This window comes from Nelumbo nucifera, chromosome 2 (genome assembly GCF_055504915.1).
Source record: "Nelumbo nucifera cultivar China Antique chromosome 2, China Antique-T2T, whole genome shotgun sequence".
In the NCBI taxonomy this organism is placed as follows: domain Eukaryota; kingdom Viridiplantae; phylum Streptophyta; class Magnoliopsida; order Proteales; family Nelumbonaceae; genus Nelumbo; species Nelumbo nucifera.
Window position 1 is genome coordinate 79992740 of NC_142650.1, and position 22285 is coordinate 80015024.

General features: G+C 37.7%; 1 protein-coding gene and 1 pseudogene across 3 annotated transcripts in view; one reads left to right on the plus strand and one right to left on the minus strand.

The window, feature by feature from the left end:
* The window catches only part of LOC104590478 (uncharacterized), a 34840-nt gene extending 22574 nt beyond the window's left edge, over nt 1–12266 (plus strand). For all 3 annotated transcript variants that reach the window (XM_010249161.3, XM_010249160.3, XM_088898275.1), the window contains 6 exons: nt 2749–2807; nt 2918–3123; nt 9095–9447; nt 9519–10019; nt 11014–11514; nt 11601–12266. In XM_010249161.3, coding sequence (XP_010247463.1) covers nt 2788–2807; nt 2918–3123; nt 9095–9447; nt 9519–10019; nt 11014–11514; nt 11601–12149 — 2130 coding nt within the window. In that variant the 5' untranslated portion in view covers nt 2749–2787 and the 3' untranslated portion in view covers nt 12150–12266. The remainder of the gene's footprint in view (nt 1–2748; nt 2808–2917; nt 3124–9094; nt 9448–9518; nt 10020–11013; nt 11515–11600) is intronic.
* A 5263-nt stretch (nt 12267–17529) lies between these two features.
* LOC104590477 (copper transporter 6 pseudogene) lies at nt 17530–17979 on the minus strand (annotated as a pseudogene).
* Nucleotides 17980–22285: the final 4306 nt, after the last annotated feature.

Genomic DNA, 22285 nt, shown 5'->3' on the forward strand with positions numbered 1-22285 from the left:
ATCACTGCAAGATGTCTATTTTTCCTCTTAGCTACACCATTTTGCTGAAGGGTCTAGGCGTGTGCCTTTTTGAAACAACTCACAATCTCTTTTTTTCCTCAATTTCATTACTTCAAGTAGCTAATGTGATGTAAAACATATTGCATTCATGATTCTACAAGCCACCTTTGTGCCATGCCCCTCGAGGCAAGGGCAAACAAGTCTATGTTAGGGTCTTAAATTCTTAATTTCACACAAAAAATAATGATTTTATAGTTTTAATTGCCTTTTAAGAAGATATTTTATTAGGATGAATGAATGAACAACATTAGCAAATAGGGGGTTCTCGGAGCTTTGGTAAGTGAGTGAATTAAGAATTTAAGACCCTAACATAGGCGAGGCGCATACCCTAAAATTCGCCTCGCCTTAAATCAAATTACAAAGAACTATCCACAGCATTGTTTGAAGATAGAATCAGATTCCATGTGCTGGAGAAATGATGAAACTCCAAACCTGCAAATTCTTCTTCATGCTTGGCCATTGGATTATGGTCCTCTTGATGGGGATTGGTCCAGGCATCATAAGTGATAAGACCTAGTCTTGTAAGAAGGTGAACAAACAGGTTCTGATTTGGCATGGGGAAGACTCTTGGGACTTGGATTGACCTGTTCAGGGGTATTTTCATCATTTTGACTAGTCTCATGTGGGCTTGGGCTATAGCATCTTGTTCCTCTAGCTTAGTAGTGCTTCTCTTTCAATTTTCAGCTTATTTGCATTAGTAGGTAGAAAGTTATTATGTTTCTTGATGCACAAGACAAGGAGTGGCTTTTTTTTTTTTTGTAATTATGAACAGTATTCCGGGCCACACAAGTCGCTCTATAAATAGATGTCTTCTCTTCCTTTTGAAGCTAATGAAGATTTCTTTAGATCACTTTTGCAAGTTACAAACCCTAGAGTGATTCTAGGACCCCGTGGAGTTATTCCTTGGGATTTCTCTCTCTTTTCTCTTTCTCTATCTTTTCTCCTCTCTCTTTCTGCCTTGTGATAGTTTGTTCCAGCCCTACTGCATCACCGCTCCACCTTCCCAAGTTCAGGTTTAATAGGAGAGACCTTGTTATCGAAGATCCTTTTGTTTCTTTCTGACCATAGGGACTGGCATAAGGCCAAAGGGAACCAATGGTTAGAAAGAAGGCTATTCACAAGACAGACCCACCGCGTCTCTTGGAGTTACCCAATGGATACCAAACAGCTTCACAAAATGAGCCCAAATAGTAAAAGAGGATGAGCTGTGTATTAGCAGATTCTCTACACTTTCACTGGCACCCCTGCACAGTTGACAGGAATTCTCTAAAGCTGTTTCGATAGTAGGTTATTTATGGTGAGTAATCTCTCGTTGATAGAATACAAGAAAAGAAGACCACCTTAGATGGAATCTTCATTCACTTCCAATCCACCTCAGAACCCACAAAGTCCATTAGTGACCTGTAGAATGATTTCACTATGATGGTACCATTCCTACTACCTGGCCACCACCTTCTGTCCTCCCTTTCTTGGTTAGGAACCTGTCGGCTTAGAATCTCCATTAGCGATAGCTGGTGATTTTTTATTGATAAAAAAGCTTCTCTGCTTCCCAATCAAAGATGTCTTTTGAGGTATGGTTTCCAAGTGATGACCCCTGTCAACGTCATCTCAGTCTTGGATAGTTGCGTGTTTGTTTTCAGCAATGTCATATATGCTGGAATAAGAGATGCATGAAGGACTGGGGCCACACCACACACATCCATTCAGCAATTTGAATGGGATCCTTGTCAATTTCAAATTAGCAATATCTCCACTAGCATGGATCCTTTGTCCCTGTTCCTTCCATGTCCATCATACACAGTTATGCTCTTTATTACACCATTCTCTGTGTTTCCTACTGTTGTCATATGGTAGGTTGAGATGGAGGGGCACTGTTTTTATTTTATCTTTTTCAAAATTACAGGAAAATGGTATAAACAGATAAGAAACAATCAAATGGTAATCAACATGTAAATGGGCCGGCTAAGGTACATAAAAGAAAAAGAATGGAAGAAATATAGCAAAATGGAGCTGAGGAAAGAGGCCACACTTCCTTGAAAACAGAAAAGGTTTGGTGGTCATCCTTCTTAAAAGACTCTTTTGGGCCAAGAGCAAATTATTTTTGGAACCACCAAAAGGATATTATTTCTTCTATTCTTCTTTTTGTGTACAGCTTATATGCATAACCATGTGCATGGTCTTGATTAGGTAAAGGTATTGTAATTTGTGGGACATGTTCTATCTTTCTGTCATATTGATTCATGAGGGTTTACCCATAAAAGAAAGAGGCCTCACCATGCAAACCCAACTCTCTATGCATAAAGTGTTAGATGAAACCCCGCTCAGAAAACCACACATACAACTAGTTGGATTCGGATACCCATTTGTTCTAAACAAATCTAACCAAATTGGGAAACCTGATCTGTTAACTAAATGGATCAAATTCAGATATAAGCCGATTTGATCTCTTAGTTATATAATATATAGTTATATGTAATATTTGATTTCTTTTCTACTTATTAGAGATTTATTATACCCTTGTCAACTGTTTTTTTTTTTTTTTTACTTTTATGTAGAAGTATTGTAATTTGTCATCTTAGACAGACTAGATATGTAAATCAAGTTTATAATATTTTTTTTTCTCATCTCTTTTTCTTCTGGTGAAAAACACTAATACCATTCGTCTCTTCTCTTTTCTCATCTTTAAAGGCAAACCCCTCAACATCTGATGCTGATGCTGAATGCCGTATGCCCGAGACTTGCTGCAAGTAGCCTTTTGTCTACTCTCTCATTTTTCATAATCTTGTATTTTCTCTAGTTTTCAGTTCTGAGATCTTTGGTAGATTTCAAACTAAAAGATCAACTACATGAACTGTAGGTATGAGAGCACCTGCAATTTCTTGGTTTTCAATGCCATTGTCAGAGAAATTTTCTTTGGGGCTGTTGGAGAAGATAGCGACCGTCAGAGGAGCACTCTTCTTGCAGTTACTGGTCTGCAATTTCTGGGTTTTCAACACCATTGCAGTAGAATTATAACCAGTGTAGAGAAGGGTCAAATACAGATTTGGTTTCAGATCAAAACAGGTTTGGTTTGAACTTTTTACTAAATTTAAAAACAGATTTGATTTCAATGTTGGCTATTATAATTGCTGTACCTCTCCTTTTTCACATCCTTTTTCTGTTACATTTTTTTTCTTCAATTCTTTCAAGTTTCATGTTGGGAATCCTTGTAAGATATACCGCCATGTCATATTGAGATTTTCAGAAAGATTTCATGATTGAGATTTTCAAATTTCACTGTAAGTGAATTTGAATCGGTTTTGCATCAGATATCTTATAATGCTATCAAATTGAATCAAATTCAGATATACTCCTATTTGAATTCAATTCGATTTATTTGTATTCCTATATACAACCTGAACTGAAGATTAATATCAGTCCTCAATTATCTATGTAGCCACAGATAAACTCATCAGAAAAAAAAGTGGCCAAAAGATACAGACCCACATCAATTACACCCTTAAAAGCAAAATGGCGGCCAACTCTCAGCCTTTGGGCCATTGAAAATTTAACAAATTCCTAATCCAGTGAGACCCAATTTGTACCCCAAGATTCCCAAGGAACAGAATACTGGTTGATGATCTTGCTATGCTATCCCTCACTAATTTTTTTTTTTGCTTTAGAATGGAGCTCCATTAGTATATCTTGTACAGCATTTTCATCCTCTCGTGTATATCATTTTGCAGTCTCATTATTTAATTTATGCAGTTACTTTCTTAAAAGGAAAATTAAAAGACAGATTACACCAGAAGGTACTTCAAAAGAGGAGCAGACCACAAATACACCACAGCTCTAAGCTCTGCTACTCATCTTTCCTCTCTGTCACATTTACATCTACTGATCATACTATTCTTACGTCTTCCAGTCTTATTCCTGGTCACCCAATGGTCTCCATGTCCCGTTTTCACACATTCCAGCCTGCTATTTTAACATTGCACCAAGTACTGGCCCCTAAATGGGGTTAAAAATGATGAGTAAAAAACAGGAACAGTGGGTTGACAGGAGGTTCTGACCAGCATCAACAAAGAGATCATGTTGATGGAAGAAAGAAGAAGTTAACATTGGTGGGTTGTGCAGCAAAAACCCTTGCCCCTGCAAGTACTCGTTGCCTAAGAATCAGGTGGAGCTCCCCATTATAAGGGTGAAGGATTAAAATGGTGGGGGAGGGGGTGGAGGTATCTGTTGTGTTGGAAGCTGAAAGAGGTTCTGATGAGGCAAATAAAGGTGGTATGGAGGAGAAGAAAGAGGAGCTCTGGAGCTGTATCAATTCAAACTTGAATGTTCATCTTCAAGTGGAGACATGAAGCAAGGGGATGTTACATTCTATTGTGTCAGAGGAAGGTTCATCCAACAGAGGTATTGGAAGAAGGGATGTTTCTGACAGGGTTCATGGGAAGCACGTGGGAGGCAAAGATATTGAAACCAGATGTCATTTGGGGTGAATAAGGACAAGAGAAATCACAAAACAGAGGTTCAGGGGCATTCAAGTGTGTAAACATATACGTGAGAAGGATTATATAGAACAAAACCTGTCCTTGAAGATATTGAAGAAACAATTATAGACTCCTCATGAATGATATCCTTATGCAGATATTGGAGCTAGGAAAGAATAAATTGGAGAATAAATCAGTTTTTTCCTTTCCTGTACCAATTTCAGAATTTTTGATAGGGAGGGATCTCTTCCCTGACTGCAGGATGTAGTGTCACATCCTCCACTCAGATGGATCCCGAGATTAAAACCAATTTGCAAACTCTTTATCAAAATAAACTATTTATAATATAAATATATTTTGCAAGACGATTTCAAAACAAGTTGAAATCCACTGCCAACAGTTTTAGGCTTCCATTAGAGAGTTTATACCGAGATATTCTCTTTGTCCGAAAAAGTGGCTAATCCTATCACAATGATCACTTGCTCAAGTATTTTCCCGGTCTACTCCAACATATCCAAGTATTTGACCCCAAAAGAATCTTTTTGGTTGGCATATTAAAAGAAGGCTAGTTCAATTACCTAGTGTAGTATCATTATCAAGTCAGGGGATTAAATGCAACTTCCCAATTTACCCCTCTCTCTCCAAGGTCTAGGGTCTAAACACCCATTCACTATTATCTCAGGTCTAACCTGAGCAGTTGATACAACATACTCCAATTTGATAGCACTTGAGTATTGACCTTGACATGATAACATAAGTCTCATAAATGCATAGTTAAGGAGTAATTCACAGAAACACACTATAACACACATGAAGCAATAATGCACTGAATTTATTCAATAACAAATATCTGTTTACATCAGCCCTATTGGAGCTGAGGGCATGCACTGTCTAACAGATGTGCCTACAAATCCATGTTTTATTATCTTTCCGAGTTGGGCTCTTGAGCACATGTCAGAATTTAATTCTTGTGCCTGTCTATGCAACATTGAGAAATCATAATGGAATTGTTGTCATGAGCTTCACTGGGCCATTGGGGCTGGAAACTCCTTGAGAACTCAAATTCTTGCACTCATACATGGCCTGAAAATAGTTGATTCTTTGGGATAGTCGAACTTGATTGTGGAAGAGGACTGTAATGCTTAGTTGGTTGGAGAAGAAAAATGAGGGCCCCTGGGTACTTCATCAGATGATTATAGAAGCACTGCCTTTGACAGCCAAACTGCTCATTCAAATGGATACCAAATTAGATAATACCTTAGAACTAATGGAGTAACCAGGGACCAACTTCTTTGGGGAACACCAGGCCCAGGAATTGATGTAAATCCAACTTAGTGCAATCTTGAAACATTTGTATGGAAGCCAAAGATGAATTGCGTTGTCTTCTCTCTATCCTATTTGGAGATTGAGGAGTTTTCTTTTAGTCATTAATGAAATTCATGGTTAATGACAAAAAATGTAAGAAAAAGAAAAGGATTAAAACTATGAAGAAGATTTCAGATTAGACAGAACTAATGTTTGTAAAGTATTGGGTTTTGTGTTTCTTGATCAAGAAGATTTTGCAAGGAAAACTTTTGAAGAATCTGGAAAAGAAAGAAAGGGAGGAAAGAGGATAGTTTAGCTATATAATCAAGATGAAGAGAGGGACAGGGTGTTGGGAAGATTTTCCACATGGAAAAGTGGAAACAAACGAGGAACAAGTGAGAGGATTCATTGAAGTTCAGGAAAGAGAGGTAATAGGTGTTAGTTGTGATATAGAAACATGGGAGTATGAAGATTCTTTCATGAAAGAGCAGAAATCTCAGGGTCATAGAGAGGTAAGGACAACAGATAAAGGGTTTAGATTTGCAGATTGGAGTTTGTGTTGAAATTCAAATTTGTAGGGTTGAGGTGGTGCTAGGCAGAAGAAAATTTGATATACAATAGAATACCTCAGTGATTCATAATCACAAGGATAAGGAGTCATAGGAGATAGAGAAGGAATCTACTGTTGCTAGGCATTTCAAGGGGCAGAAGAACCTAAGAATTGTACAAATTTCACAGATCTTTGCTTGACAAAGAGGGTGTCTGTTCAGTATTGGTTCCAATAAGATGGCTAAGAAAGTTAATATTAAAAGAAGGTTGAAGGACACAACTATGAAAATAATCAAGTTGATGTGCAAAGATATGCAGAGCATTCAAATTGATTTGTCTTTGTTAGACAATGCTTTTGGGGATTACCAGAGGTGAGAAGTCGTTGAAAAGGGGAGGATACATCTGGTAGCATAATAAATACTGACAAGTATGTTGTGTGGGTTTGCAAATGAGGTGACAGTGAACTCCCAAGAAGAGGTGGGAATTGGAAGTGGAGAGAATGGTTAAATTTATTTTCTGTATCCTCCTTTATGGGGTTTACGTTAGGACTTAGGAGGTGGCTCAGGGAGGGGTAGGCATTCTTGTGAGGGTTTATGGACACTGTGCCAGCATCAAGTTTGGTTTTGCAGTTGTGGGGGGGAGGTTAATGCTTTGTTTTGTTGCTGAAATTTTGACTGCATCTACCTTATGTAGATGTGATTTTATTTTAATGAACTTTATTTTAATACTTCCCCCACATCAAAAAAAGCTTCCTCTTCCAATCTCAGAGATAAACAAATGTGGTTGGACTGAGAACGGCAGGAATTTATGTATTATTGTCAAAGGCATTGCCTAGGTGACAAGGTGTTTGGGGGGGGGGGGGGGTGGGGCTTCACTTAACTGAATGCCTGGAACAATCTAAGAAAGTCTCTTGCTTTGTGTAGAAGGTGACCATTTAGATTATTAGATGCTTGCTTAGGTGCCAAAAATGACAAGGATAGTGCCTTATTACAACATAATTTCATTGGTTCATGCTATGCACCCCTTCCCCTACATAAAAAAAAAACTTCCTCTTCCAATCTCAGAGATAAACAAGTGTGGTTGGACTGATTATGAGATGCTTGCCTAGGTGCCAAAATTTACAAGGATAGTGCCTTATTACAACATAATTTCATTGGTTCATGCTATGCACCCCTTCCTTTATCACCTTTATCATAAATATTAGCATGGATTTTACCCTTTGGGAGAATTTACAAAAAAAAAAAAATTAATGTCAAAATATTATACTCCCCTTTTTCAAATGTCTTCGATATATTTGCCTCCACCTAAAAATGCATAATGACCCACCACTTGGGATGTCGACCTTACCTTCTGTAGTGGGACCACAGACTGTCTTAGAAAGGTTTCAGGAGTGGACTATGTGGCTCATCCTAAAGGGCCCACCCTGAAAGTTCAATCCCCTATATGGACACACAGACCAGGGTGTGACAGGTTGTGTGCTGATCAAGACAGAGGTTGGTCGTCGGTATCTTGGCCACCCCATGTTGCACCCTAGGATGTGTCAGTTCAAGTTTTGCTCATTATAAATTTTAGGGTAAATTACTAAAACCTCCCTTGAAGTTTTTGGTTGTTGCTGAAACTCTCCCCTGAAGTTTGGTAATTGCAGTCACCTCCTGGACTTTCTCTGACATAGTTGCATGTAGATCCCCTTTGTTAGAGTCTTCTAAAAAGAGACATTATAATGTCCAAAATACCCATGCAGTACTTTCAACCAAAATGTATTTTTGTTTTTACAAATTTTCTCTTCATATGAATCCTAGCCCAAATCCTTCAAATCTCTTTTCTGAAATTGATTTGTTTTCCAAGTTTGCCCTTCATGTCAATCATTCAAAGGCAAAGCTGCAAATTTAAATTCTCTATTTCTTTGTTGTTTATAAAATTTATATTGTTTTTTTTTTCTGTAGAAACCAGGCTCAATAATAATTGTATTGGGTATTTTGGACATTTTTATGCCTCTTTAGAAGATTCTAAAGAAGCGCTTGCAACTATATCAGAAAGTTCAGGGGAGGTGATTGCAATTGTCAAACATCAGGGGAGATTTCAGCAATGGTCAGAAACTTCAGGGGAGGTTTCAGCAATTTACCCTAAATTTTATGGCTATTGATGTTTTTATTTATTCAATACATAAAGTTTGTGTCCTAAAGTCTCAGACTCCTATTTTAAACCTAAAAATGGAAAATGAAAAGGCAAAGGCAAACAATAATATTCTTCTTTCAAGAATATGTCATCATTTGGCTTCAACTTGGTCAGGCAAACTGACAACGTTCAGTTTTCTATTTCACGAGGAATATATGAATGGGAGAAAAGTGAAATTGATACCTTGATGAGAGTATATTGTAACTGCTTATTCGTAAATGGATTTGACAAATCTTGTATTGTATAAGCTTCCTCTGTGGGCACATGCTTTGTGTCTTTGGTAAGGTAAACTAAAAGTTAAATTGTAGTTCATGATATGTAAGCTCCCATTTCTCTTCGCTTTAGGTACACTATTTGAAGCTTTTGTTGTTTTTGAGGTACAACTTATGCCTCACCTTTTCGATAGGTTTGCTGAGATACAAACATAAATCTCTAGTCTGATCATTGAACTACATGATCTCATTGTCTTATTTTATGCTGAATTTATTTTGTAATAAACACAATATTTACCGTACTTAATATTGAATTGCCAGGAATGGATCCCAATGTGTCTCAAATTCGAAATGGCAACACAAATGAAAAAGGAAAAAATGTAATGTGGAGGAATGAAATGGATCGTTGTCTGACAAAAACACTTGCAGAGCAAGTGAAAAAGGGAAATAAAATAGATAAAAATTTAACTTCTTCTGCATATACAGCTGCTGTTTCTGCATTAAACAAAAATTTTGGACTTGATTTGACAAAAGAGCACATTAGGAATCGGCTCAAAACTTTGAAGAAACAGTATGGTATTTTAAAGGATCTGCTTTCTCAAAATGGTTTTGAGTGGGATGAGAAAAGGAAGATGGTGATTGCAAATGATTCTGTATGGAATGACTACATCAAGGTATATTTTCTACTCAATTTGAATTCGTAGAATCTTTTATGATACTGCTTGCTAAGTTATGTTTCTTTCAGGTGCACCCAGATGCCAGGGCTTTCCGAGCAAGATTCATTGAATATTATAACGAGTTGTGTATTATCCTGGGCAATGATTATGTTCCTGTAACCTATTACAGAACCAATGTGGATGTTGTGGATTTGAGTGCTGACAACGAGGGTATAGTGGCCACTGATACATCTCACATTCATAGTAGCAAAACAAAGGACAAAGGTAAATACATTGTGTGGACAGATGAAATGGATCATTGCCTTTCTAAGATTCTTGTAGAGGAAGCAAAAAAACAGGGTAACATAAAAGACCAAAATTTGAGGCACATGGCATATGAGGTTGCTCTTATGGCTCTAAATGAAAAATTTGCACTTGACTTGACAAAGGACCACATTAGGAATCGGCTTAAAACTTGGAAGAAACAATATGGAGTTCTAAAAGAACTACTTTCTCATAGTGAGTTCAAATGGGATGAGACACGAAAGATGGTTTTTGCAAGTGATTCTGCTTGGAATGATTACATCAAGGTACGCCACACGTTCGACTAACTTGGTTAATTTCTGTCATCAAATGCTTCAAAGGAAAAAAAAAGTTTGCTAGATGCTAACAACTTCTGATTTTATTTTTGAAAAAAAGATTTCTTTTTTAATCAGTTGAAGTAGGATCTTCCTGACATAACCTTCCTATTTCAGCCACATGGAGGGATGGATCTAGATGATATGCAAGTTCCCAAACTATCGACCAGATTTGGGAACCTCTGGATGGCCATATGTTCAATCTCATCTTGCATTGGTGGTTTTCCAAATTAATATTTTAGATGTTGCAAAATTAATGCTTTTAAAATAAAACTTTCCCAGAAATAAGGGTGGATTGTTTACATGTGGCTAGTTCTCTTAGGTTGAAATTTACCCCATGAATAGAGGTTGAAATTTGCCCCATGTTGGGTTCTTTTGGGCTCCTAACTAGGTTGCTGTTGGAAGATTCCTGGGTCACTTGGTCTTCCCCACTAAATGGCCCTCTCATATTATATTATTATTTAAATCATTTGAAATGTTGTTTTTCATTTTATTGTATGTACTTAGATTCCTAAATTTCATTAATTTTAATACAATAAAATGGAATATATTAATTATAATAGAAATTTGGCATCCTTGCCACTACTTCAGGTATTTCTATGCCAGATAAGTAGCCCTATCAGGGGTTTCATATGATTATACAGTGGCAAGGACCTTCATTTTTTTTCCATTAAAGGTCTGGTAAAGTGTTCCTGAATATGTTGCTCAATTAATTGATACAATGTGATATAATCTATTCTGTTTTTCAAAGGAATTCTCTGCGGTTCGTATATATATTACTCAAAATGATTGAAAGTTAAGATGCTTTCAGAATTTGTAACTCAATCTTCCATTTAAGGCATGCCCACATGGGCGTGAGAGTGCTTTTTCACGTATGCGATTGTTTATATACGTTCGTTGTCATAGTTCCTTTGATACATTTTAGATTAACATGTATTACTCACAGATACACCCTGATGCCAAAGCCTTCCGAGCAAGGCACATTGGAAACTATAATGAGTTGTGCATTATCATGGGCAATGAGCAGGCAGTTGAAAGTTGTTCCAAACCCAATGAGGAAGTTGATATGGACTTTGCTACTGATTATGAGGGTATTGAGACAGTTGATGCATCTCAGACTCACAGTGAAGATGCAAAAGAGAAGGGGCGGTACTTAGTGTGGACTAATGAAATGGACCGCTGTCTGGCTGTGACACTTGCAGACCAAGTTAAACAGGGGAATAAAAGGCATAAAGTTTTAAAACATGCAGCATATATGGCTGCTGTTAGAGCTTTAAATGAAAGATTTGCACTTGACCTGACAAAAGATCATGTTAGGAATCGGCTTAAAACATGGAAGAAACAGTATGCTGTTCTGAAGGAACTGCTCTCTCAGAGTGGCTTCCACTGGAACGAAACACAGAAGATGGTTGTTGCAAATGACTCTGTTTGGAATGACTATATTAAGGTACATTTATATTTGACAAAAGTTTCACTGTATGAGTTACAAATGTGACATAATGATTTTACTTAATCAACCTATGTCGATTGCAGGCACACCCAGATGCCAGGTATCTCCGAGCAAGATCCGTAGAAAACTATGATGAGTTGTGCATTATCTTTGGCAATGGGCAAGCAAATGGAAATTATTCTAGAGATATTTCCAAAGTTGATGTGGGCTTGAGTCCTGACAGTGACGACCTGGAGATTCCTGATCGGTGTTTGTCAGCAGATGATGATGTCAGTAATGACAACATAGATGAGGGAATGGAAGTTTCGTCTCAGCAGACTAGAGCTCGACCAGATTTATTGTCACGATCCAAAAGACCTGTAAAGAGGAAACGGACTGTTGATATGATGGTAGAAACAATGAATGCTATGGCTACAAATATTGGTCGGATAGCTGATGCTCTAGAGCAAAGCAGCAAGACTGTAGGTTTGGATGAGTTATTTGAGTTGGTCAAGAAAATTCCAGGTTTTGGCGATGATCTCGTTATTGAAGCTTGTGAATTTCTGGCTTTTGATGAGAGGAGGGCAAAATTGTTCCTCAAACTTGATGAGAGGTTGAGAAAAATTTGGCTGTTAAAACGTTTACGTGGTTAGAATGGTTTTGATAATTCTGTATGGGTTGGTTTATAATGTTGGAGATGTATGTTCGGCTTTATTAAGTTGATATCTCGAAGGCCCTCTAAACAGGTGCTACCTTTTTTTCCTTGTCTCCATCAATGTTTTAAGATTCGGATGGGACAGAAAACCGGAATGCTTCTTGGGTCATGGGTCAAATGGTTTGATCGCAATTCACATATATTTAAAACTTTTTGTAAAATGTCTCATGCATTGGCACTTTGGCAGTATGGTTTTATTTTTAGGTACTTAACACAATAAACACTAACTTTTCAACATAAGTGGTATTAGCAGGATTTGAATCCGCGGCTCTGCTGGGATTATCCAGCTAACATACCAATTGAGCCACCACTCGGTTAATTAGTTGTTTTTAACATCAATTGTATAGGGTTCAAATCTTGCCATTTACATTTTATGTGAATATATAGATGATAGGTTGGAGTTTGAGTCTTAAGATTTGCATATTAATCTCAGTTAATACAAATTTGTAGAGTGTAAAAGCTTGCATTTTGTATTGTTTTGTATGTATTTATATTGTAGATATTTGTATTTGTACTCTTATAAATAGAAATTTGTAGAGTGTAAAATCTTGTATTTTGTATTATTTTGTATGTATTTGTACTCTATAAATTTGTATTTGCATTCATTCCAAACTGAGCCTTTAGCTTCAGAGCATTGAAAGCGAAAAAAGTAAAATGCACATTGATATATGTGCTCATAAGGTCATCATCATTAACATCATCCAAGTCTTATCTCAAGTATATGGGTTCAGCTATGTGAATCTTATTTTGTTGTTTAATGCCATTGATATTGTTAAATTATTGCCTATATCATTTCTTAGTTCTTACTACTTCTACCTAATGCCCTTTTTGGTTACCTCTAGTCTTTTTAGTCCTTTCTATTTGCAATAGATTAATTTGTGTGTATGCATAAAAAAATACATGTTTTAATGATTTATGTCAAGTGTTAATTGTAGGGTCTTTGATGCTTCCCTTCCCTTGAGGCTTCATTGTTTATAGTTTCTGAGACAAAAATGGCCACAAGATTGAATTTACCCTGAAAACGAGTACAAAGTTTGCTTCCAAAAAATTGAATCAAAACTATTGCTTTAATCGATGGTCGATGTAAATGGAAGAGATTCCTCTCATCGACCAACTAGCAACTAGCTTCTTGTGCCATCAATATCCATTTGCAAAACATTACCAGCTTTTGGAAGAACATTTTCATTCCATTATTTTGGCACTTCATAGAGGGAGTGGCTCTTGTACAGTGATTATTATGATGATGGGGCTTTTATTTCTTATAGGAGGATGGATCTTCCTCCTTTTACTCAAATCTAATCTAAAGAATGTATTGATTTTGTATGGCTTGCAATAGGAAGATCTGTGAACTGATAAATAGATCTAATCTAATCAACCTAATCAACAAAAAGATTTGAGAATATACTTTATCAATGAAAGAATATGAGAATAATAGATCTAGAAAATGGAAACAATATTTTCACCTATTATTTTTTCCTTGCTAGATGAATCACAAATCTGAGAATCATAAATCGAAAAAAGGTATTGGGAAAGTTTTTAGTCATCGTTTCTTCCCTATTAGACGAATGATACTTTCATATCTTGAAAAAAAAAAAATACTAAAACATTACAGATCTAGAGCCAACTGGGGGGTGTTTCTAGCTATTATTGTTTCCTAATGTAGATCTAGAGTCGATTAGTTAGTGTTTGCAGTAGTTTGAAGTTAAATGTTTCCTTTTTTAGCTTTTTTAGATCTGATAATATACCTATGACAAATCTTTTTATTTGGAGTTTATTTATCTTTTTCCTTTCTTAGAGACAATGAACTGTGAATCATATTGCCAGAAAACTGATTTATCATTTTGTTGCTAAAGATCTAATATCATCTCCAAGATTGCACTACCCTAGACATGTGTTAGGCAGTCTATGCCCTTAGATCCAATCAGATTGATGTATTCTAAGTTTTATGAAATTAGAGTATTATTATTCTATATTTGTAATTGATATGTTTTTTATATGTTATCTTATAAACTGGACATTTATGAGACTTATGTTAGTTTAGAATGTTCTCAACCATTGGATAAACTTGAGGAGTTTATTTTGACAAAGTTGATATTGATGTACTACCAAATTGGTGGAGTAATTTGTCTCATTTTCTAGGGTTAGACCAAATGTATAGTCAATGGGTGTTTATGACAAACATTGAACATGGGGCAATTTCTAATTATGCCTTGGACCTTAGAGACAAATGGACAAAATTAAAAAGTTGCAATTACCCCAAACTAAATAATGATACTGCAACTTTTGGACTAAATTGCTTTTGATATGTGAATTAGTGAGATAAGGGTCAAATACTTTGGTATATTAGAGCAATTTAGAATACTGTCTGAGTCGGTGATTGTTGTGATAGGATTGACCCCTTTGTTAAATAAAGAGAATATTAGAATTTATGCTCTCTTTTATGGAAATCTAAAATTGTTAGTAGTGGATTTCAACATATTTTTTAAATAATTTTGCAAAATACATTTATATTTATAATATGTTAATTTATGAAAGAGTTTACAAAAGGTTTTCAATCGTAGGATCCATCTTAGTAGAGGGTGTGACACTACATTTAGTAGTTAGAGAAGAGGTCATTCTCTATGTATGGTGATTGATTATTTTGGGCTATAAGAGGTTAAGTGCAAAAGGCCTTTAAGGGCTGAAATTTGAAGGACTTTTATCTTAGCATTAATCCATTGTCCTTGGCCTTCATAGGGTGATTGAAACCAATGATCACTTACACTTAAGTGCTAAGCCTATATTAAGCCCAATTTGATTGGCTCAGGGGTTCACTAGGTAAACCTTTATGGACTGATATGAAAGCTTTGTGTGTTCCATGCTATACATTATTTAGGCCCAATTGACTTGCAACTCATGTAATTAAGAAACTACTTGGTAATGGGCCTAATCCCATTAGTTAGTTAGACTAGTCACATGAAAACTTAAGTTGTCATATGCATTGGGTCAAATATGGATATGGGTTTTGGGTATGGATCTCTCTAATTACTCAAGTAATTAGAAGTCTAACCAAATCAGATTTGGATAGTTCTAATCACATTAGAATTAGCAAGTCTATATAAGAGGAAAGTAGAAATCAATGCATACCTTTTTGCGCATTATTTTGCACATTGCTTTCTACTCTCCAACACCCAAAACCCTAGTTTAACATAGCCTTGAGAAGCCTATTTTGCACCTTTTTGCGTTTTTCTTTTTTTTACAAAAACTCAGATTGAAAGTGGTTCACAGTTGGACATTATTCACGCCAGTTAGTATGCAATTTGGTTCTAGTTTTGTTGCAAGATAGAGCTTTTGATAGAGCTACACCATCTTCAGTTTGGAGCTTGGTTTGGGTTTGAATTTTGGGTGTGAACAACCACTTTAGGAGTTGTGTTTTGTGGTCTTTGTATCAGGTACACTTAGTTTAAGTATTAAAATCAAAATTGGGTCATTTTAGTGCTGGATTGATCATGGGGGAATTGGATTCTCCAATGAGAATTTGATTCTCACATGCTTGGATTGTCAGAATTTTAAATTCTAGTCTTGAAACCCTACCAAGGTTTGGTCTTTAAGGAGTTTTTGCAGTCCAAACAATGGTTTTGATCATTTTTCTAATAAATTTTTATTATGTATCTCTTTCATTTCTAAAACACTACTCAGCTTTTTCCTTTTTTTCTTTTACTTTTTCAATTTTATAGCCAAATATATATCTGATTTTGGTTTTATTTGATGATAAGCAATTGATTTTCATGGAACCAATTCCTTGAATGGAATGTGTTAACTTTTTTCATGCCTTGCAACGAATTGTGTTTCCAATCTCACATTTCTTAGCAGGGCCATTTGAGATGCCTTTTTTTCTTACAATGGTTTGAGATGCCTGATGGAAAACTGGATTAAATGTTGAGCTCATTATGGATATCAGTAGAAAATTAGATTAATGATCTACCACTATTCCATGCTTTTATGAACCAAACACTTGCAAAAATGTGTTTTGGCTTTATGCCCTTTACAACCAAACAACATTGATATGTTTGTACATATAAAACTGACCCAATTTTGATTTCTTGTTAATCATACTTTTTGTATTGGGTAAATTATAAAGACCCCTGTATTATGGTGTTATTGACAAATACTCCTAAGCTTTCATTTGCTTCAAAGACCCTATAAACTTTCACTTTACAACAAAAACCCCTTCATTTGAGTTATGTTAGTTAACTTTGAAAAAGATTCTCCTTTAGCTGTTTAAATTAAATCCCCAATCTACCAAGTTTTTATTTATTTGAACAGTTTATGATTCGATTCATTTTCTAAGTATAACATTGTATCCCTTTCAATTGCTTCAATAGATCCTTGAGATTTCTGGTTGCATTCAATATTCATAATGAAATGGTAGAGTTTTTTTTTTTTAATGATAGATATGAATTTATGGTTTCATTTAGGTTTTCTTGATTTATTAGAGAAATGAGTGGATAATTTTTATATTTTAAGATGAAGAAAACATTCTTGTGAGTGAAATGAATCGAGAATTAAAAAAAAAAAACTTTTTTTTATGCCAATGAAATGATTCTTGTTATTTCAGATGCTTTGGTTTGGAGAAAATGGGGATATTTTTGGTTAATTAATTTTTAAGAGAAGTATGAAGAAAAGAAAATAAGGAACGTTGAGGTGGGAATTTTTGTAATTTTATGCATTTCATCATCTATGATTAATTAAAATATATTGTTAAATGTAAGATTAACCACTCCTTTGTTAATTAAATTAATTACTCAACCCGCTGGCCTAAGATGATCCATTACCCAACCAGAAGCGTCTCATAGAGGTGCAACTCACTCACTCACTTTCTCTGTCTTATCTTCTTTCTTCTTATCTAACTTTGGTGGGGAATACAGAACAGAGCAAGGATTAATGGAAGAAGAAAGTAGGCCAGTGTTAGTAAGCAATAAAGGTTGATTATAGACATGCCATTTTTCATACGTAAGCAATAAGATATAGAGGAGGTCATGTGGGCACTAATCAAACATAGTTCAAATGGGTTCCATTGCAACCGGTTTTTATCTTTGTGTGACAAAGAAAGAATTTCACTTCATTTTCTCTTAAAAGTTAAAACCAAAAACAATTAATTACATAACTTCTTCCTTTAAGTAACCAAATGTTGGGAAGCCATATTTATTTATAGGAAGAAAACAGAAGTAAAAGGAAATCTAAGCACAATGAAGAGTCATCATTAGTAAAATCAACTAATAAATTAAGCATCGACAAGCATCAGTAAGGTTGATGGTGATTGCCTGATTGGGTTTTCATTAAGACCGGGCTGAGCTTGGTCCGGTAAAAATATGGCTCCTGAAAAGGAAGAACCCAACAGCATGACCAGCGACTGCAACAAGAAATACTCCTCCATTGAAGGACATGACAGAGAGCATGACTAAGTAAGCCAGACCCATGCGAAGAACGTACACGCTGGTACGAGCCAGCCTAGCTACTCTTGGGTTCATCCCTGGTCTGAAGCTCCAAGTGACGCTTAACAACTCCACAGCTACCGCAAGGAGAAAAACGAAACAGAGAGCCAAGATGTACATGCCAAGCCGGCTTTCAGGCCAACCAGGGAAGAGAATCTCCACATTTCTGCCCCAGAAGAAACTCATTTGCCGCATAGACTTCTGGGTAGCCACGGCCATACTCAACCCATCTTTCGGCATCAACTGAGGCGACACCGCCTTGTCTGTACCACCATCACTCATCCCATGATCCATGTGTCTCTGTGTTTGTATATCAGAAGAGGAAAAAACTATAAAGGGAGAAAACCCTCAGAACCCTCACATTAAACGACAAAATTTTGGAACCACTTTCCTTCAACACAGACCTTGTTTTACGTAGTCCCAGTACTTTACCACTTTATTTATAATACAGTCATACATATAAAAGAAAGGAAAAGGGAATCAAACAAAAAGTTAAAATGGAATCAGCCCACTTTTTCAGGATCTGCTCCTCACAAATGAGCACCTCATAAGTATATCCACCGTGTATTGAGAATATCTCCTATGAATATTTATTAATAAGTACAGGAAATGTTTCCAATGCATGCGCACATATGAGGCGCCAATTGTGAGGAGCAGATCTGGTCTCTTTTTCAACATTGTGATCTTACAACATGTCTTGGCTGCACAGGGTAGAAGATGTTTTCGAACATCTCCCATACTTCTATTTATTATTTATGGAGAGATGTTCTCAAATACAGGGTGGGATCATGTGACCGTGAGGCGCACAGGGAGCATATCCCAATTCGTGATCTACCATTTAATTGGGTATTTTGCTTTTGCTTTTATCCTTTTATATTATATACCACACATTGCAGGAGATTCCTAGGTGCAGGGGTGCATGGAGACACCGATGAACACTGAGGTTTCATTATCTTGTAGGCCCAATGGAGAAGATGAACCGAACCGATCAAGTGATGAAAAAGAAACCCAACAGTTTTGTTGCTTATTTTTATAGTTTTGGTGGGGAGATGTCAGATACAAAAAATCACATTAATTATCAGAAATCAATATAAATAGCAAAAAAAAAAGTCCAAAGGTTACATGAACATTAAGTATGTTCATGTATTTCTATTATTTCACTTTCTTTAAAAAAGTCCAAAGGTTCCGCTAGTTTCCATTATAAAAAGTAATGGAGATAAAGAAACCCAACAGTTACTTTTGCTTTTTATTTTTAGTTTTGGTGGAGAAGTGTCAGATATGGGGGCCAAATCTCACCTACATTGCCTGGCATTTACTAGTTAATTTTATTGGACAGTGCATGGGAATGTAATTTTATGAGAGAATCAATCGGACATAGGCTACCTACCGTAGGCTGCAAACGGGTAGGATTAGACTAATAAAAATAATAAGAATGCTATATTTAATAAATAAACTTGAATATTAAGTCATTTTTGATGAATGAAATAAAGGACTTAAAGAAAGAAGATACAAAGAGTTCAATACGTATAACCAGTGGCCTGCCCCACCAAATACTTTACAAAAACTTTAGCCTTTTGAGATAAAGGCATGGGCAGCCATATTATAATGTCTTGGAATATTCTTAAAAGAAACAACTTCAAGAAAAAAAAGTTAATAGAGAGGATTTAGTATATCCAGGAATTAGGGTTCCAAGGCAAAAAAACAGGACTGAGAACTTAACATTGTGTTTAGTTGTAATGCAAATTTATTTGTACTGATGCAAAGTCATGGTAGTGCAAATGATTCCAATGCAAATTATGATTTATTTTTATTTGGATATTTATCTTATTTTGTTTGATTGTAATATAAATGAACTAATATAAGACCTCAAACAAAATAAAATAAAACCCAAAACAAAATTAAACCAGGATTTACATTATTTTGATTTGCACTCCCAAGCATTTGTATTAGTGCAAATATAATTGCACTGCAACCAAACAAAGCCTAAAGATTTTATTACAGATTTGGCATCAGAAAAAATTATGACTGAATTTCATTGATTACTCCGCGGATCGGCCTTTCTTCTGGTAACTGCCTTGGCAGCTGCTCACTCTGTCTGCTGTTGGATTCAGGAGCATTTCTTCTTTGATCCCCCTACCGATTTGTTTGGCGATCTGCTTGGTTCCTGTCTTCTTTTTGGATAAAATTTTTTAGATATCCGCGACGGATAAGCTCTTCGATCTCGTCGTGGAGATTTCTACAATTTTCGGTGCTATGACCGTGGTCTTTGTGAAAATGACAATATACATTCCTGTTTTTGGTGGCGGAGTCCCCCCTCAACCGAGGTGGCCACTTGATATAAGAGGAGTCCTTGATTGCCATAAAGATTTCTCCTCGCTTTGCGTTGAGGGGTGTGTAGTTCGTCCTTTCAACCGGTGGAGTTCGGGAACGCCGACCTGACTTATGAGATCGTGAAGGAGATCGGCTCCCGGACTTGTTTCCTCTCCTAGTCGGGGACTTGCTCTTTCTTTGTTTGTTGCCACCGTTACTTGTGTTGTCACCTTCTCTTTTGGCTTGTTGGCCACGACATGCCACTTGAATTCCCTATGGGTTATACCTTTCTTTGCCACCGTGAGCCTCACTATTGGATCTAGATCGGGGATCTGCAAGTAGGTGTCATTGAAGCATTTAATATAGCTTCTGATAGACTCCCCTTCTCTTTGGACTACATTGAAGAGGCTTTCTTGGGACCTCGGGCACTTCTTGCTGGTAATGAAGTGCGAGGTTAACATCTCTATGAATTGCGCCCAACTTCTGATCGTTCCTGGCACGAGGTTTCGGTACCATGTGCGAGCTACTCCTTTGGATGTTGTGGAGAAGGCCATGCACATGCAGGACTCGTCAGCCCTAGCTAAGTGCATCTAGGACTGGAAGGAGTCCACATGGTCATTTGGGTTGAAGGACCCATCATACTTATCGAGAGGCGGCATTTTAAAGTCCTTCGGCATCGGGGTCACCAGTAGCTCGGAGGACAAAGGGGATGACCCGGAGAGGAGAGGAGCGGTCTTTGTGGCTGCTGAGATTGCTTCCTTTTTACCCTTACTTGCTCTGGCTGGCTGGGCCTGACGAGCTGGCTATTCTAAGTTGTGGTTCGGCGTGCCTTGCGACGCCTTCGCTGTTGCCTCTTGATCGGTTCCGCATTGGTGTTGCTGACCTCTATGTGGTTGGGTACTGTTCTGGCATGGAGTGGCTCTGGATGCTGAGGCTGGCTGCCATGGAAGGAAGGGCCTTGCCTTGAGTTCGTGGCCAGAACCCTAAACCAGTTTCCTGCAAGCGAACCTTCTTGATGTGAGGGCCGAGGTAAAATAGCCCTGGCGGGCTGAGTATCTCCGGATCTGCTTCCAATATTGCCCTGTGAAGCGGGCGGAGTGACTTGTCCGTCCCTCCTACCGCGAGGTGAGACCTGGCTCCCAAGAGGAAGTGGAACTTGGGAAGTCTCGCCTTGGCGGGGAGAGCGAGTGTTCTGCCGATGAGACTGATTCGACTGTATTGCTAGGTGCCGGGGTGGAACCGGTTGTTGATTATGCTGCAATGGAGGAAATTGCTGCTGATATTGTTGCTGGTAGAATTGGTGAAGGACTTGCTGTTAATAGTGCTGGAACTGCTGGACCTGTTGCATTTGGACCTGAATGGCCCGCACACAGTGTACCAGGTTGTCGAACTGAGATTCGCCACTTCTGGGTAAGATCGGACATAGAAACGACTCCGAGGTCCGGCTCGGGGAACTTCTGCCACATCAGATACTTACACAACTTGAAGCCGGAACGGTAGGAGCTCGATCCATACTCGACCTAGAGGTTGTGGAACTCCAGAGACTCCTTGAAGTTTCCGATGGCGCACTCCCTCTCCAGCTCGTGCCTCTTGAATGGCGGTCTCGAAGATTTCGGCGCATTCTCAGATCATAGCTTCAAGATTCTCATTCTCACATTGAAGCTTTCCCTTCTCCTCGGTCAGCGCCAGGATCAACTCCTGTTGGCTCCGAGCTCCCTTCTTGGCCCAAAGAACCTCGCGATAAAGTTTCCGTGCCTTCTCCTTAGCTTCCTGAGCTTTTTTTAGGCGGACCTCGGACTGGTAGACCAATGAATGAATGGCGGAGTTCACCTAGTAAAGGAAATAGAGGTAAGTGCATTTAAAAAAGCAAACAAGGAAATGAAATGTAAAGTAAGGTACTTACCACCATGCAGTAGTTGGCAGCCCGGCCTCTGAGCTGACTCGTAGGCATGTCATCCCACTCCGCGACCTCGGCAGGAAAAATGACATCCTTGCTCTTGAGCAGCCCGAGCCGAGGGGTCATTATACTTTCCTTTGGGAACTGGGGCTCGGGCATGGAAGTGCTTTTCGGTTCGTGAGGAAAAATACCTTCCTCCTGGTCTTCGTTCAGGTCCACAACGGGAGGCTGAGGGCGGACCTTCTCCTTCGGGAGCTCGGCAGAGATCGGCTCTAGCTCAATGACCTCGGCGCAAAGATTGGGACCGGCCTCCCGGCGAGACTTCTTCGAAGCCTTCCTCTTCTTCCCTCTCTGGAAGCTCTTGAGAAGGTTCTCAGCATCGACCTCCGACAT